The 17533-nt window shown below is 38.3% G+C and overlaps 1 protein-coding gene across 1 annotated transcript in view; it reads right to left on the bottom strand.

Moving 5' to 3' along the window:
• ALDH1A1 (aldehyde dehydrogenase 1 family member A1) overlaps nucleotides 1-16649 on the bottom strand; it is a 53447-nt gene extending 36798 nt beyond the window's left edge. Inside the window, exons 1-2 of the mRNA XM_014848753.3 lie at nucleotides 16190-16649; nucleotides 3007-3111 (exon numbers count right to left, since the gene is read on the bottom strand). Coding sequence (XP_014704239.1) covers nucleotides 3007-3111; nucleotides 16190-16252 — 168 coding nt within the window. The 5' untranslated portion in view covers nucleotides 16253-16649. The remainder of the gene's footprint in view (nucleotides 1-3006; nucleotides 3112-16189) is intronic.
• Nucleotides 16650-17533: the final 884 nt, after the last annotated feature.

Genomic DNA, 17533 nt, shown 5'->3' with positions numbered 1-17533 from the left:
TGCACAGACAACTCTGCTCTTCTATGAGCAGGAGAAATTGTCAATAAGCACAGAGCAAATAAATGACAAATATTTCTAGAGCTTCAGAGATGATCATTAGCTGTCCCTCACTACACTTTAGGAAAAGGTAAATCTGATTTACGATGCCAAGAGAAGTCCCCAGACTGCCTGAAAGATTTCAACTGGAACTCCTGGCACAGATTTGTTTTACTGATGAAACTAATCCCAGAAGCCAGTGGCAAAGTGAGATGTCCAAGGCCCCAGAGCTAAAGCATCAAGAAGACTTTTTCTTTTGTTAATTGCAAACTGCAAACAGCTCCGCAGTCTCCCTCCTGAGTGGCATTTGTACCTCTGGAGAGAAAGCGTAGGCAGCTGTCAGAGTTTCAACGGTGTCCTCACCTTGCCCTGGATGGCTATTCCTACCTCCCCAGGGTTGCCAGAGCCACTCAAGCAACTAGAAGGACATTCGAAGTACTGTAGTGCTGTTCAGATCTCTAGAAGCCTCTAATAAAAATGATTTATCTTTGTTGAATGTGAAGAATAAATTTTCTCTCATTTCTGGGAATGGCTCATAGGACACAGGCTTCTGGGTCTCCTAGCACGTGGCCAGAGGTAATATTTCTCTGCCCAGGTCTGGTCTTGGGCCATTTCACAGAGGTGCAGAGTGAGGATCACAGCACAGTTTCCAGTCATCAACTTTCCTACTGGTCAAAGTCCATGCTCTCTATTAAATGCTAACACCTCAGAGGAGACACAATTTATGACTTAATCCCTTAGTTCAGTGGTTCTCAAAGTGTATTCCCCCATCCCACTTCAACCAACAACAACAGTCTCACCTGAGATTTTGTCAGAAATGCAAATTCTCAGGCCCTACTCTAGAATTATTTAAACAAACTCTAGGGGTGGGTGGGGCCCAGCAATCTATATTCTAACAAGCTTTTCAGTGAGTTCTGATGCACAAAAAATTTTGAGAACCATTGCCTTAGTCAACAGCCAGTTTAGTACCAGATTCCTAAGGTGAGGTATGTGGGGTATATGGAACCTCAAAGTTGGATGGAGGAGAAGAATGTTTCATTTATCTATTGGCTAAAGTGTGTTAGATACTGAGGGTATAAAGGAGAGAGGTGTTGTTGATCTCTATAAGAAGCATCTTGTCTCAGACAAATTAACCAATCGCTATATAAAACAAGGGCCATAATATAGGCAAATGGAATCTTCTATGACACAGAAGAGAGCAAGTCTACCTGGGGAGGTGAGAGAAAGCTTTAAAGAAATGTATAACCCTGTAATGACTGAAGTTCCATTTATGTGCCTGGCACTGCTAAAACACTTTACATATTTTCCTATTTAATCTCCCCCAAGTTTTTCCTATCTCTTCATTTTACACAAAAAGGAACAGAAGCTCAAAGAGGGTAAATACAAAATATATAGTGCTCTGACTATAGATGATGACTTGAACCAGGTCCTGAAGACTGCATCAAGCCCATGGTGCAGAGTTTGGGGCATGATACTGGGCATGATGACGTTGAGACTCTTATGTTGATGGGGTAGCCTGAGACAGGCCAGACACAAGAATTGTCTTTTTCCTAGAGGCAGTAAGAAGCCCTTGAAGAATTTCTGCACTGATGAACTCTGGTATATACAGAAAGTGAAATCTGAAGGCAGGTGACATGTATCTCCACTCTTTTCTGCTTCTACTTCTCAAGCTGTTGACCTCTCTGGCTAAACTCTGCACTCTTGCCCCTTGAGGCATGAGTCTTATTTCTTAAGATAATACTGCAACCTGAATCCAGGGCCTTCCCTAAACCCTAAAGAGCCCCTCAGGTCTATTGCTATCTTGGAATAGGTCTGCAAGGCTTAGTACCTTGAGATTAGTGATCTCATTGATTGAGGAGAAGGTAATGAAAGAATGGAGACTGGACAGGAATGTCAGATTGCTGCAGTGAACTGAAACACAGTGTCACAAACGGTATTATCCTGGGGTTTGCTGACTTCATCTGCCAGTAATCTTTTCACTCAGACAAAAAATTTCTCTCTTCATATCTTATATGATAGAGATTTAAAGCTTGATAATATCTGGCAACTAAAGACCAGAAAAATCATTTCATATTAAACTGAGAAACACATACACTTTTTAAGGTATGTGTTCAGATAAAAATTCTGAAGGCTCCCCCCCCACCTTCCCCTGGGCTATTTAATATTACCCTGTCTTGCTTATACAACGATGATAAAGCAAGACAGCAGCCCTGCCAGTCACAGGCTCTGGGGTCAGAGGACAGCATTTGAATGTTGACTTCATCACTTATTAACAATGTCACCTTGAGTAAATCACTCAACCTTTCTATTCTATTTCATCATTTGTAAAAGTGGCTAAAAAGAGTACCTTCCCCATAGGATTGCTTTGAGTATTAAATTAAAACAAGATTTAGAATTAAAAAAAATGATCACTAAATAAAGGTTGGGTTTTTTTTTTGTTGTTAGTATTATTAGCTAGAGAGCAACAACACTTTTGAATTTGTGATTCAATTTAGGTCATTTTAAGTTCAATTTTAAAGGTACTGATTAATATGAATTCAATGGCTTTTAATGAGATAACTTGGCATTACATTGTTCTAAAAGTCTTACATTAAATTTTCTTTTAGTTTCATTTTGCAGCTTAAAAAGAACAATTTAATAGAAATAAAGGATTTCTTTGTGTTTTAAATCTGTCACCAATCACTTCACATGTGGTCTATTTGTACAATAAATCTAGACACTATTTCAATTGAAAAACAAGCAAGGAAAAATAGTATGAGAAAAGTCACCAGAACATCCAAGAAGCCTAGCCTCATCATCATTACATGACTACTGAGTGCTGTTTATGTACCAGGAAAATTTCCCCAGACGGCTCCAGAAACCGTATGTCCATGACCTGTCTACTTGAACTTTGGAATGGGATTTGGGAGCTCAGAATGATGAGAAAGAAAGAAACCTGGCATAAAACAGAACTAGAGTTGGAAAACTCACCTTATCGCCTTCTTCTACCTCGCAGAGTTTCTCCTCAGTGGCAGGATTAAAGACAGGAAATTTCTTGCCACTCACCGAATCATGCCATTCGTTGTTTATGAAGATCTGTACAGACAGAGAGAAAGTAGATAAAAAGGCATTTAAATATGTTGGACATTTTGGAAACTTTTTATAAACTCAAAACTAAAGCATTACAGAATGCCTAAGCGAGGCCAATGTTATAGACACACTTCCCTCATATGCAGCCCCTCCCCAGGATTTGTTGGCTGTTTAAGACATGTTGCACACACACACACACACGCGCATGCACGCGAACACTAAAGGAAAGAATACTTTTAAATTTCACTAAGGTGTGAAATCATCTAAACACCAGAAAATATGGACTGGAGGAAGCAATCTAGGAAAAGATACTTTTATCTGAAATAACCATAAATTTGAGGCAAGAGTGGAAGTTTTGGTGGGCTTGATCTTTACGAATCATTGTCTCTACTTTCCACTTTAGATTCTGAACATACTCATCTTGAGCTACTGGTGATTTGTTATCATAAATAACTATTTTTGGATCTTTTATTTTACGGTTTTAAAGGTAGCTTGAGGGAGAGTTTTAAAAGAAGTTGGCTTAGAAAAAATTGGCTAGTGATATTTTTTTCATTGACTTTTAAGAGGCATAAGGGTTTCATTCTTCTTTTTAAAAGATTAGTTAATAATTTATTTGCCTTCAGATGGAATCAGGTACTGGATTTCTTAGTGGTATCTATGAGAAAGAGATGCATCTAAAGAAATAGAGAGGTCTGGAAAATATGGAATTTTGTTCTGTGTGCACAATAAAAGAATAGATATATTAAACAGTATTAGCACGTCATTAAAAAGTCTGAGTTTCAACTTTTGCAGCCCTGAATTTACCTCTCATTATGGAGCTGAATAGATCTTTGTTATCTCATTCACCTTTCACTAGAGCAAAAATATTTGATGAAGCCAAATTAAGAAGTATTCCTTTAGTGATGAATAAAGTTATGTTTTGTTTCTGTCAAAAGCTAGAATTTCTTCTCTCTCCTCTCATCCCATTATTTCCTCCTGATTCTCCTTGTTCTCATTATTGAAACAGAAAAATTGTCGTAAGTATAGTATTAAATATAACATATTACAACTTTCTGTTAGATTTAATATTACAACATGAACTAGTTTATTAAATTTTGACTCACAGGTAGTCGATACATGTAGTTTTAAATGAAGGTTGACGTATGCACTAGATTTATAACATATAGCTTTATTCAGACATGTCTCCTTACTTGATATTTACAGGTAAGTTACTAATAGTGAAACCTTGAGGGTGAATGTATTGAAACACTGACCCCCAAGGCTTACATCCATTGCTATACTAAATACAAATTACTTAGCTATTAAAAAGTCCCCAGTGACAGCTATCAAGGTTATATACTGTTAGTTTAATAACTTATATTGTGTATATTTGAAATAAAAGCAGTCTCTTAAGTTAACCTACGAGTTTGCACTAACTTGGCTATTCTTTGGGCAGTGTCCATAATATAGCTTAAAATTCTAACAAATTAATAAAATATATATTACCATGTATCCCTGAATGCTTAAGTACAATTGATTCTGTATTTTGGGATTTATGAGATTATTTAGACAGACATCCTGTTTTCAGAAATAGTCTTCTGGTCTCCTATACCTCTACTGTATGATTTGTCACTTTTTTTAAAAAGTCATTTTTAAACGTCTGCCTTCCCTCTTAAGGAATAAGGTCAAGGGCGGTGTTCGTCTGGTTTCCTGGCTTATCCTCAGCGTCCAATACAATCCCAGTCCTCGAGTGATTTTAACCTCAGTAAAGAATTCTTGAAAAACTTAAAACTGAACCAAGGAAACTTTAATCCAGTAGCTACACATGTGTAAGACCTATGGTATTCTGCACAAGGGTACCCTATGGTATTTGTGATTTACTAACAAACAAATGGAAGGATAAGCATCCTTACTGGCCTGTTCAAGCCAATACAATTAATTATTCATAGGACACAACAGCATGAACCTATGTATTTGGGGGAGTTTAGAAGAAGTGTAGTGCTAGCCTGGAATTGACAGGAAAAAGACATCAGCGTGAAGAAATAAAGGGGCAGGGGTGCAAAGCAGTTCAGATGAAGATACTAGCTGTCCAAGGACACATATATTGGGGTATGAGAAAGGTAGATGTTTCAAGAAGGTCCTTGTGTCTCTGATAGGGTAATGGAATACAGATGAAGACCATAAAATTCCTATTATCCTTCATGAAAAAATCGTTGGCATCTTAGTTCAACTCGAAGAAAGATAAATTCAGACTAAAATACTGACTTGCCCAATGGCTCTTAGGGTGAATCAGCACTGTAGCTATCAGAAACGCATTTTATAAAATCCTCTAATTACTCTTAAAGAGTACTTTCTGGTATGCATCTCTAACCCTTACCTCTTTGTCTTTTTCTTCCCAGGGGAAACAACTTAATCAACGGATCCCAATTTGAGCTCACTGTCATCTCTAGCTTTACGCTGCTCTTACCTCAAACCAAAGTTCTCAGGCTTGCTGGTGCACATTCCCTCCCCCTTTCTCTCTCGCTTTCTCCCTTTCTCCCTCTCAGACACAAACGCTTTCCCTCTCCGGTAATGACACACACAATCGCTACTCATCCTTTTGAATCACTGTGTTCTACACTATCAGAAAAAAACCCTTGCTCTGTTCTGCCTGCCCTACATCTCTGCCTAATTCAAATTTAATTCTCACCCTTTTATCATAATCTTCCTAAGCCAAGCCACCTTAGATTTTGTCCTCTCCTCAGAACAATTCAGTGGTTCTTCTTTGTCAAATTCCTTAGCATGGCATTAAGGTGGCTTATGATCTGGCCCCAATACACTTTTCCAACCTTTTATCCGATTATTTCTTCAGTTTACCCTTTGTTTTAGCCTCTTCCTACTGTCTCATACACCAGGCCCTTCTTTGCTCCACACACCTATTCATGCTGTTCCTCAGACTGGAGTTTCACTCTTTTCTTCCACTCATACTTCAAACACTCGCTTAAAATGTCGTCTCCTCATGAAGATTTCACTTGTCAGTCCAATTGGATTTAACTTCTTTTTTTCTCTTTTCTAACATAACATTTTACTACTATTAAATTATTTATGTTCTGCCTTTTATTAAAGGTAGAAATCTACCTATCAGCTCACCAAATTCCAAAGAGAAAACTAAAGACATCATGGCACTTAGCCCTAATTTCTTTAGCCAGCCTTGCAAAATTTGCATCAGATTCACTCACACATTTCTAATTCTCCCTTTTCTCTGCCCTAAAGATAGTATCACCCCCTCAGACTTTATATTTCTAAACTAGGAGAGCACAAGTCTCACCCCGCCAGAGACATAGCCAGAATTCCACTCTTCCATAGTATGATTTTACCCCAAATCTAATAAAAACAAGATATAGTACGTATTATATTTTGTTAGGCCTGCAGTGAAACTTCCCAACTCCCACCTAAGTCCTTTTCCCTCAAGTCTGTGATAATTTGTGGTTTCAACTTCTCAATACTATGCTTCAATATATGATAGCTTATTCTATTCCCTTCATATAATCTCTTTTGGTGAAAGAACCATTTCTATATGTATATACCATCCAATTTCATTAGCAGACTCTTGCATTTAAGCTGTACATAAAACTCCCCCTTCAGATTAAAGTCAGTGGATGTTTTCTAAGTGAGCATTAACCGAAAGGAAGAATACAAGTTTATCTGGCAGCCTTCAGGCAACAGAAGAGATTGGTCATAGATGATCCCAAATTACCAGCAACTGCCCTGCATTATTCAGTTTTAACTTTTAATATAGGAGAACACTTTGAACACAGTTTTTTTTTGAATTTGTGCTTACATTCTCATAATCCTAAATGGTCACGTTTCTTTTATCAGAAAAGTGTTCATCAAATAATGAGTAAATACCTGAGACATCTGGAAGTTTCAGTGGGAAAATGTGAGATGAGTGAACGATGACCCTTGCTTTCAAGGGGCTTATCATCTAAGAAGAGAGTGTATTTCTAGCGAGATCGGCCAGTAAAGAATTGAAGGTTATACTGCAAAATGACTGAAGCAGTGCTTTAGTCAATAAATCGCAGAATGGAACTCACAGAACAGAGGAACGTGGGCTGGAAGAATGCTTCCTTGAAGGATAGGTTTGGATTGGGGTAAAAAAGGAAAACAACATGGAAAAGGAGGGAACGCTGTTGGGATATTTGTAACATAGTCAAAAGATTAGCCCCAAAATAGAGTTCCAGTGGAAACTAGATTCCTTCCAATAATGAAAACGAAACCAATTTGTGGTGGATCTTGATCCCCAGAGTGAGCAGTTTGGACTCTGTTCCTGAATATAATAAGGGAGTGAAAGGATCAAATGGATATTTTTAGGAATACTGATTTTAACGTACCCCAAATGGATCTAAAGCAGAGCATCCAAAGTCTTGGAGATTAGCCTGGAGACAATTTTAACATCCCAGGCATGAGGTCATAAGGCTTTAGAGTCGAGTGACGTAGCAGTACAGTCTGAAAATTACACATTATCCCATAAACAGAGGCCTTTCAGCATCAAACCAGATCTCAGCACAGATAAAGAGATGATCGAGGCTGCTGTAAAGAACAAGATTGCACCATCCTTTTCTTCTCCTTAGCTCTGGAGAATTTATTGGTAGGAACTACCTTAATGATCTTTTTTTCTATTTTGATTTTATTGGCTTTACATTTGACACAGCCTTTAGCTAATTGTGTGGCCAAATGTTTTCGAAGGATCATCCTGCCTCCAGTTACATAAAATGGTTATACAGAGAAGTATAGGCTAATTATGTTTATTATAGTAACTATCAAACCTATTTTAGGCCTGTTGAAATGATCTCTCTGGTGATAACCACACTAAATGTTAGCAAATTTAGGGAAAAAGGGATCATGGCCTAAAAGTGAAAAAGAGTTCTTGGTTCCTACCTAACTATTATATTAACTCTATTCTATTTATGAATTTTGGACTCAGGACACTTTTGAATAATACATATGTAAGTGGACCTCAACTTAAAGTTCACAATATTGATTGAAAATTACAGATGCCTATGCATATGGTTGGACTTCAAGTGCTTCTTATATGAGGAAACAATCAATGGGAATGTTGAAGCAACTTAAAAATCAATTTTTACTCTTTAAATTTTAGATATGTTAGATTTTAAAGGATGCATCATATGACCTTCGACTAAAAAAAAGTGGGCATTTCCTGAATGCGGTTTAGTGTCCAAGAATAACTCACAATTTTGAGAGAAAAAAAAAACAGCCTTTCTTTCCAGGGTACAGGTTTAATGTGCTTGGTATAAAGCTACAATTCTAAATAAGCATTTTCCTCAAAACTTTTCTGGCTTGGATCAAGCTGGATTTGACTAATAGGTAAAATAAAACCTATCAGCCTTCTCAGTGGCTAGGAGATTTTGGAACATTTTGGTTTACAAGGCAGAGTCCCTGACTCCCTCCACCAGATATTTAGGGTGCCCTAAATTCACATTTTCTCTGCAGAACTGCAAGTGGGGCAGAGGCTCTAGATCCCGTAAGGGAAGCCAGTGCTTTCTTGGTGGCAGAGAGATTTTAACAGATCGCATTTTCAATGCACAAAGGATTTCTTTTAAGATATGCCAAAGGTGAGGAAGGACGATGAGTCTCCATTTTATGTAACCTCTGTTTCCAAACCCCAGAGCCTGGGTCACAGGATGTGGAGTGATGGGTGGTGTTGTTAATGTACAGGAAGTGATGGGCATTGTAAGGGTGTAAACCTTTTCTCAGGGTTAAAAACCTAAAAAGTACCAAAGACCATGGAGGTGAGGGTGGGGAGAAAGAATGCCATGGGGGATAAATAATCAGAGAAAGACTGGACCAAAGTCAGGTTGGGGTGTTAAACATTGAAAAGAATCAAAGCTGGGTCTCTGGCAACTACTTTCAATCCAAACCCTGAGGCAGCACAGTTAAACATTGAGACTCAGAGTAAAAAAAAACTAAGAGGAAATTAGGGAGGAAATAACAGATGGGAGGAAAATATTTAACTGCAGTCAAAAGAATGAAAGCAAAATGAGAGAGTGACCAAAACAAAAGTAGGAGAAATAAAATTTTCCCTTCATTTCTGTTTTATATTATAGTCTGACTTCAGGAGCATGAGTGAATATACTTTTTCCTTGTTTTTGGAAAAAACCCCTTCCGCCTTTTCAACTCAGGGAAAAAAGAGAAGATGTTAAAGCATTTCTGTTTTGAGCTACACCTTCGCTGTCCCACAGATGACAAAAATATTTGTCAACAAGTTCTGTACATCATAATATCCGGTGTCAAAGAGGTAAGCATGTGGAAGCACTACAACGTTCTGTACATCTTTAACACTGAACCATATCGAGAGCCAACAATACAACTGATTGCATGTAAGCCCTCTTCCTTCTAAAGAAAGTGCCAAAAGGAGAGCCTAATTCAATTGGTCGTTATTTACATTCCTTCGACTTCTAAAAATGTATCAGGAGAGCAGCGAAAAGAGTCAGATAAGGCACCTAGGGAGGGCAAGGCGGCTGTTCAGGCAAAATTTTAAGATCTGTGATATTTGTGCAAATTCCCAGCAAACACATTTCCATTAACAATTCCAACATTCCCATAAAGGCATCATGTAGAGATATTTTAATATTAGAAAACCAAATATTAGCAACATTTTACATCCTTTGCAATCAATGCCTCTGTTTGTGGGTTTTTGATACACACACACACGTACACTCAAAATATATCAATGTGATGAAATCCAGGTTTCTGCAAATATCTACTTCTCTAATTTAATAGTAGTGAATTTTAAATAAATGTTTAATTATGAAGCAATTATTGCTTACATTCTTTTGAACTTGGCTCTGCCCATCTTGCCACTGACATCTGGTAAATGTGTAACATATCTGGCTACAAGTATAATAGCATCATGAAAATGCAACCCACCCCCACCCCCAGCCAGACCATTGCTATTTGGAGACAAGCGTATCACCATTTTATCAATGCCTCTATTTCTATGAGATTTCTTTTATGCTGCTCAGTATTATATCATCTCATAGATTAATCCATGACACTTCAGAAGCATTTCCTTGAAAGAAGCTTTCAAGTTGTTTCTCATACTCTTTAAGAGTTTTTTTCACTCATCTCCCTCACTCTGGCAAGCAATCAACAACAAATTTGTTAGGTGAAGTCCAGTTTAAAGAACCATGAGCACTTGTACTACTAAGAGTGCTTATGAAATGGGGGTATTACTCTCCCTTAGGGTATGTGCTATTTACTTTAAGATTTTTGTTGATCAGACTTCTTGAATCAGGCAAATGTCAGAGAACAAAATATTTGCCAAGAAAGCAGCCCTTAGAGATGAGTTAAAATATTACATTCATAATGAATGGTTATCTCCCAAAAGCAAAGTTAATGGTTGGTTCCATCACTGGTTTGTAGCCATGATCTGGTTCCTGTTGGACTTAAGCGCTTTTTGAAGAGGAAGGCAAGTGGTTCTGACCTGGTCGAGTGTGAGTTTCTGGGAGAAACAGGAAGTCAGGTCCCTTACTAGATGGTGGTTCCTGTAAGTAGTTGTAAGGTTGACTCAAAACTTTTAGACTGTTGCTCCTGGCCTAGAGACCACGCTTTGAGTAGCATCAGCAAAACCTGGAAGTCTGTTACAAATGCAGACTCTCAAACCTCACCTCAGACCTACAGAATCAGAATCTCCATTTCAACAAGATCCCTAAGTAATTCACTTGCACGTTCAAATTCTAGAATTCTTACTCTAGAATATCTTCTCTCATTGGTTCACCTGTTTGGAGACCTGGTGTTCAAATCACTCCTCTTCTCTCATCATCCAAATTTCCATCCTCTCAATCAGAGTAAGGAAAGAATGATACAAATTAAGTAAAAGATGTGAAAGCACTTGTTAGAGACAATCCAGTGAGACTTGAGTACTACTGTTTTTAGTATATAGGGAAAAAAATGGAACTGTGGAAAAGTATCAGATCTGAAAGAGGAGATTCAGAATTCAGTTCATTTTATATTTTCCTTTTAAGAGCTGTGTGACCTTATGCGAATCACTTAAACTCTCTGAGCTCAGATTCCTCAGCTTTAAAATGGAACATTAGTAACATCTTCCCCAGCTCCTTCCCAGTGGTTAACTATGGACCTCAAATGAGATCAACAGATGAAAGCAGTTTTGAATTGCGATAAGCAAGGCAAGTATCATTCCTCTTATGTTGGAAACTGAATCATTTTAGAATTTAGGAGTCATCTTGGGAAGGAGAGTGTTAAGGAGAGCTAGTCCAAGTAGCTAATAAGTGCTGGGCACTTTCCACAAATTACCTCCCTTAATTCTCACAGCCACTGTTTAAGGTAGTCATTATTATTCCCAATTTACAGACAGGGGAACTGAAACTCAAGGAGATTAGAAGCTTGGCCAAAGGCACATCATTAAATAAGCAGAAGAGCCGGAAATCAAAGCCGGGCTTATCCTGTTAAGACACTGTACCTTGCAGGCATCCAGCTATTTGTTCAACTGCTTCTAAGCCAAAAGCAAACAAAATATTGCTTCAGTCAGCAGGGAGTTACAAATGTTTCCCAAACGAAAGCAGTGCCACAGCACAATCAGCTTTGTCTTGAACCTGAGTCCTGTCCTGTTGTAAGCACCCCTCAGTGGTTTCCGTCCAATAAAGCCATCAGGCAATCGGGCCGCAACCCCCATCTCCAGTCTCATCTCATCCGTTCTCTCCCTCCCTCACTGTACTTCGGCCATGTTAGCCTTTTGATAGTTCTTTGAACATATCAAGCTCTTGCCCACAGACCTCTTCGCACGTGCTGTTACCTCTCCATCTTTGTTCTTTTCCCACTCTCCACGGCCACATTATGCTCTGCATCCCTCAGGCTCACCTGAAATGTCCCTTCCTTAAAGAGATAGTCCCTAACACCCCATCAAAAGTAAACTCTTCCCCTCATTGTCTCCCAGCTTTCAGTCATCTTCTTTCCAGCATTTATCATCATTTGTGATTAATGTATTCACTTACTTGCTTATTTTCTTCCCCACTCCACCTCACACATTCTCCAGGAATGTAAGTCCATGAGGCAAGAATCATATTAGCCTTCTTTTATCATAAGACCTAGCCCAGAGTAGTCGTTTAATGACTTGTTAGATAAAGGGAAGGAAAAATAGGAGAAATGAATGAAGAGGAGAAGATATTTGGAAATGTGTGTGGTCTGAATTTGTTTGTTGTAAGAATTTAAAAAAAGATGACGGTGTCTAGCACATAGTATTCAATGATTCATAATTCTTCTCTATCAGAAATATATCTTTAAGATGGGTTAAACAATAATACTAGAAATTTAGGAAAGTGATCTCCTATTTATTGCACAGGAATTGAAGAAATGTAGTTCACATAGAAACTGCACCCTTATGTCAAAGCCGTCTGCATCACAGCCTCTCTCAGCCCAAACCCCAACTTTCCAATCAAAGCAGAAAGTCTGTTTGCTTCTACTCTTCCTTACTGTTCTCCTCTTTTTCTAAGTTGGCGATGAACTTCCTCCTGTTGGCCTGGGAACAGCTGAGCAGCAGCTGGGAAGGCTCATGGCCATGTTCCCTCCAGCGATCAGGAATGGACAAGTGAAAGTCAGAATAAAGGACAGAACAGGATTCCAGCCACTCTATGTGCCAAAGCAGCGATATTGATCTTAGACAAGTCCCTTGGTGTGAGGTCTCAGAATGCCAGCATTTGAAGTCAACTAGCTGTGTAACTGAAGGCAAGTGGCTTAGCCACTCTGTCCCTCAGCCTCTTCATTTATGAAACAGGAATAGTCGCCTCCTCATAGAGCTATTGTGAGGTGTAAATAAAATCACCGTAAAGAACTTACACAGTCATTGGCAGAGAGTAAACACAATGAATTTTAGCTATAATTGTTTCCCGTGTGTGTGCCTGTGTACGTGTGTGTGTGAAATGTCATTCGCTGATGACGAGCTTTTCTAGCATGAACATATTATTGTTCAGTAGGTTAAGTGTAGGAGTTAAGTTAAAGACTGGAGTTTGAATTCTGTCTGAGGAAGCTTATCTTCTTGAATTTCCTATTTCTTCTTTTTTTTAAGGTTAAAAACAATGTGGTGAAGGGAGAATGTAAAATAGAGTTACCAAATCTCGTAAGAGGAAGTTCTTGAACCCTGAACTCCTGGATTAACCCTCGGGACTTTGTTCCAATGGAATCCTTATCAGGTGGGGCATGACTGTGCAAAAAGGAGTGACAGAAGAACGAGGAGAAGAGAATAAGATGAGAGGAACACTTGTGGGAACCAGGTTTAGGAAAGGTTGAGTAGAAGAAAATTCTGGAAAAGTGGAAAGAATTCAGAAAAATAAATAGGACCAGGATAGCTAATATTGATCAATCACTTCCCATGTGCCAGGCACTATTTCAAGTGCTTTGTGTGCATTAAACTCATTTAATGCTTTTATCCACACTGGGAAATTGGTAGCTTTATTACTCCCATTTTACACATAAGAAAACCGAGGCAGACAGAGGTAATGTAGTTAGCCCAGTGATCACATAACTTTCAAAGCACTTCATTTAAAGCCTCAATAAAATGGATGAGTTGGCAGATGTAGGCTTCACTTAGAATTGGAAAGGGGAAAAATGAGGACAGAGATGGATTCCGGGTGTATGTGGATTTGTAATGACGTTATTGAGGTTTTAAATTCTAAAAACTTTTGTATCATTATAGAAGGTATTTCTTAAACTCTGATCTCTGTTTTATCCACCCCAACAAAAAAATAATCAGACTGTACTAGAGAATAAGTCATAAAAGATATGCATCAATGACTTCTTTTGTTTGAGTCAAAAGCAATCTCAAGCTTGAGAATATGCAGCTCTTCCACCATAGTTGCAATAATTTATGACTTATCCTTTGTTGTCTCTTTCTTCCATCTTGCCCCAATAACCAATCTACTTCTAGCGATAATAAAGAAAAACATTAAAATAGTAAGAGAAAAATAACACAGGAGTTTACAGGCTGGCCATAGAAGGTAATTCCTCAAACACTATAAAATCTTTGCTTGCTTGGTTTGCAACCAGGAAACTTGTTAATCACCATCACTTTTCCAACTCCTCTTGCAAGTGCAAATCCAACACAGTTCTTCAGTGGGGCACAGTAAAAAAACATGCAAAGGCATCTGAAAAAGCTCACTCATTTAGATTTAATTACATACATAACTGGTGTCCTCCCAAGTGTGAAAATGCTGTAACCACTAAATCAGATAATAAAATGCTACCTGAGCAAAACAGAGCTATAGAGAAGGTGTGAGAGCCATCAAAATTCACTGATGTGCATTGGGTATTTTTACCCAGAGAAGTTCTTAAATCTTGCCTTCTTTTGAACACTCAGCTCAGTCATTTTCTGCAGAGGAGTGTTCTCGTGCAATGACTTGGAAGTGAACAGGAGATTTCAATCTTAAAAACATCTCTCTATGTTAAAGGTTCACTACATCTGCGTTTGCATGTTAGATTTTAAGGGCGATCTCATTTGTCTAGTACTGTTTCCTACAAGCCTAATTAATAACTTCTAGATGAAACTTAATTCAGCAGAAAGAGTATTTTACATTCGAGCTTCTTTGAGATAGACATACAAGGAAGACTGCAAACTTCTGCAAAGCTGAATTTTTAAAAATGTGACATTCGGAGCACCAACGTAACTTCCCATATCATAGGGAAAAATACTCTTTGTAATAATAGTACTGTGATCATTCAATCATTGCCAACAATCTTGATCTTTGCGAAATGCATTTGTTAACATGCCTGCTTTGGGTTGAAATTTCTTGTGAATGACACACTTGGAGTAAGAAAGTTGGGGAGACTGGAGTCTTGTCATCTTTTGGGCATACCTTTGCCAAGTGTAAATTTCTGGAGGATACGGACTTACCACATTTTTCATGTTCCCATTTAGAATAAAATTAAATGGAAAAATTGTTTTTCCTTTTCATAAAACTTGGTGAAAATAGCACCTTAATACATTTTACAGCTGCTGGTCAACCATGTTAGAGGCACAATCTAATCTCTGTAGACAGTTTCCTAAGGAAAAGAGCTAGACAGCTGAACGACTTCCTCACTTGTGCGTATGAAAATAAAAATGCAAAGAACTTAGGATTTCAAAACCATCCATGCATACAAGTAAGGAAATAAATAGATAATAGCGGGGCTTTTACTTTATCATTCACTTGTAATGCTCTTGGTTTTTCATTGGTTAATTTGGAAAGCAAAATGGCTCTCCCTGAGTTGGAACAGCTCCTTTCTTTCCTTACTTTCTACCTCAGGCCATAAAGCTAACTTTAAGTGATTTGGGTTGGACTGGTTTTTTGTTTTATTTGTTGGTTTGATAGGAAAGCAGGCATGTAACAGTGTGACCCAGGTGAAGCTCAGAGATGCTCTTGAATTACTCAAGCAGCATCCATTTTCTCGTTCTTCTTAGCTGTGGATTTTTAAGTCTGGATCTGGCTCCTGCTCTTGTTTCTGTAAATATTTATCAGTTAACAATTATGCTCCAATGGCAACAAACTTGGCAGAAGAAATAAATAAGAATGCTAGCTTTCCCAAAGTAGGCTAAATAATGCAAGTCAGAAGTTTTTGAATCAGGATCCAATTATCAGATGTATGTCCTTCGATTTTGACAGTCATTAAACACATAGAAAAATCATGTTACTTCAGCACGCTGTTTCTCCTCTTTTTTTTTTTTTTTTAAATTTTAGATCATTTCCCGGTTGTTAGACTCTTGCCAGCAAGTTTCTCTGGTTGGTATTTGCCTCCTTTATTGTACAGCTGGGCTATGCTGAAATTAGGAGAAGTGCTTAGTGAAGTCCCCTGAATCCTGGCACCAGAGCCTTTCTCACAGAAGAGAACTCCTCTCACTTAGAAACATTCAAAGAAATAATTTTATGAAAAGTTGCCTGATACGATTAAGAATTCATTATTTGATCGAGACACTAAACCCAGACCTTCATTTTGCAAGCTTTTCATTTTTATATTTGCAAAGGGCTCTTTCCATAAGTTTCCTTAAATTGACCTTTTATGTTTTAAACAGATGTTTTTATAAACCTGGGGCAAAGCAGCAAATATAAATTGTACTGACCTTCGTATATTGAAACTTCAGATTGGTGAGTGGGGCAGGTATGTCTGGCTGGCTTGACGACATTTCTGATTCAGCTCCTGGAACACAGGTGACAGGATCAGCGATTTCGTTCTCATAGAGCGCTTGGTTTTATTTGCTCCTTTTTATCTGCACCGGCTAGGGTTTATTTGCATACCGGGCTATGATTGGATGAACAAACAGAGCAAAAAGAAAACGACACTACTTCTGTGTAACACCTAGGGCAGGAAGCCCTTGACTCTAAACTTAAATCCTTAAGAAACCAGCGCTCCAGCACTGAAGCTGCATCTGGAGACCGGGCACTATTTGCAGACGAATTAATTTACAAAGCCGAAACCTGTGATGAGGCTACGTAGCACAGCTGCTCTGGCCACTAAGGCCAGTTATTATTTTTTTTTGGCTTTTCATGCTGTTTATGCTACTGTGAAACTTTCCATTCTCTGACAGACTTGGAATCAGAGAATTTGAGGATTAAAAAAGAGTCTCAAAGGGCACTTGTTCTCTATAGAAGCTGGTGAGGAGAGGACCCTGGCCAGGTGTCTCCAGAACAGTGCTTTCAGCGGATTAGTCCATGTCCCAGAAAAGCAGAGCGCTGTTTGCAGAAGAAAACTCCTCTCTCTAGACCCCATTCTAAGCTGGTTTTAAAAAATCATATCCATCACGTGTATTTTTCAGTGCTGGGTAAGTAGACCTATTGTGATTTCAGAAGCTCTAAATTATCTTTATGTTATATATGGGAACAGAAAAGTCAGCAGAACTTTTAGGGAACTCAGAGTGCACTGTCACACACAGTCGCCACAGTAGCAATATGGCAACATCGTCTGTTAAAACTCATTTAAAATGAAAGTAACCTCTGGTTTTGGAAGTTGGCTGTATTTATCAAACGTTGATACAGGCAATTGTACAAAGACTAAATTTAAACAGGACTCCCAAGTAATTCAAGTTCTTAAAATTAAATTAATGTTTCAAGCTGGGAACATTCAGAAAGGACAATTTTTAACTGTACTACTCCCATTTTAAGTACAATACTTTATTGCATTGAAGCTCTAGCAAAAGTTACAGTAGAAACAAGACAGAAAACTTTGGATGCTCTTAACTCTGATTGTTAAGATTTAAGAAAACAATTTTTTTTTTCCAGTGAAAATTGCTAGCTCCCCTAAATATGGGGTTTAGGTCGGGAAACTAAGGCTTATGGAAAAGTTACTCCAAATCAGATTCCAGAGCCTTCCTTTCTCTTTCCATCCTCACTTGCTTCCTCTTTTTACAGACAGAGAGAGAGTGAGAAGCTTGCTTGTGATCACAGATCTATTAAGTGCAAGACCAGAA

The sequence above is a fragment of the Equus asinus genome, chromosome 23, assembly GCF_041296235.1.
Source record: "Equus asinus isolate D_3611 breed Donkey chromosome 23, EquAss-T2T_v2, whole genome shotgun sequence".
Taxonomy (NCBI): Eukaryota; Metazoa; Chordata; class Mammalia; order Perissodactyla; family Equidae; genus Equus; species Equus asinus.
Note: the sequence above shows the minus strand (reverse complement) of the source record. Positions and strands in the feature narration are given on the sequence as shown.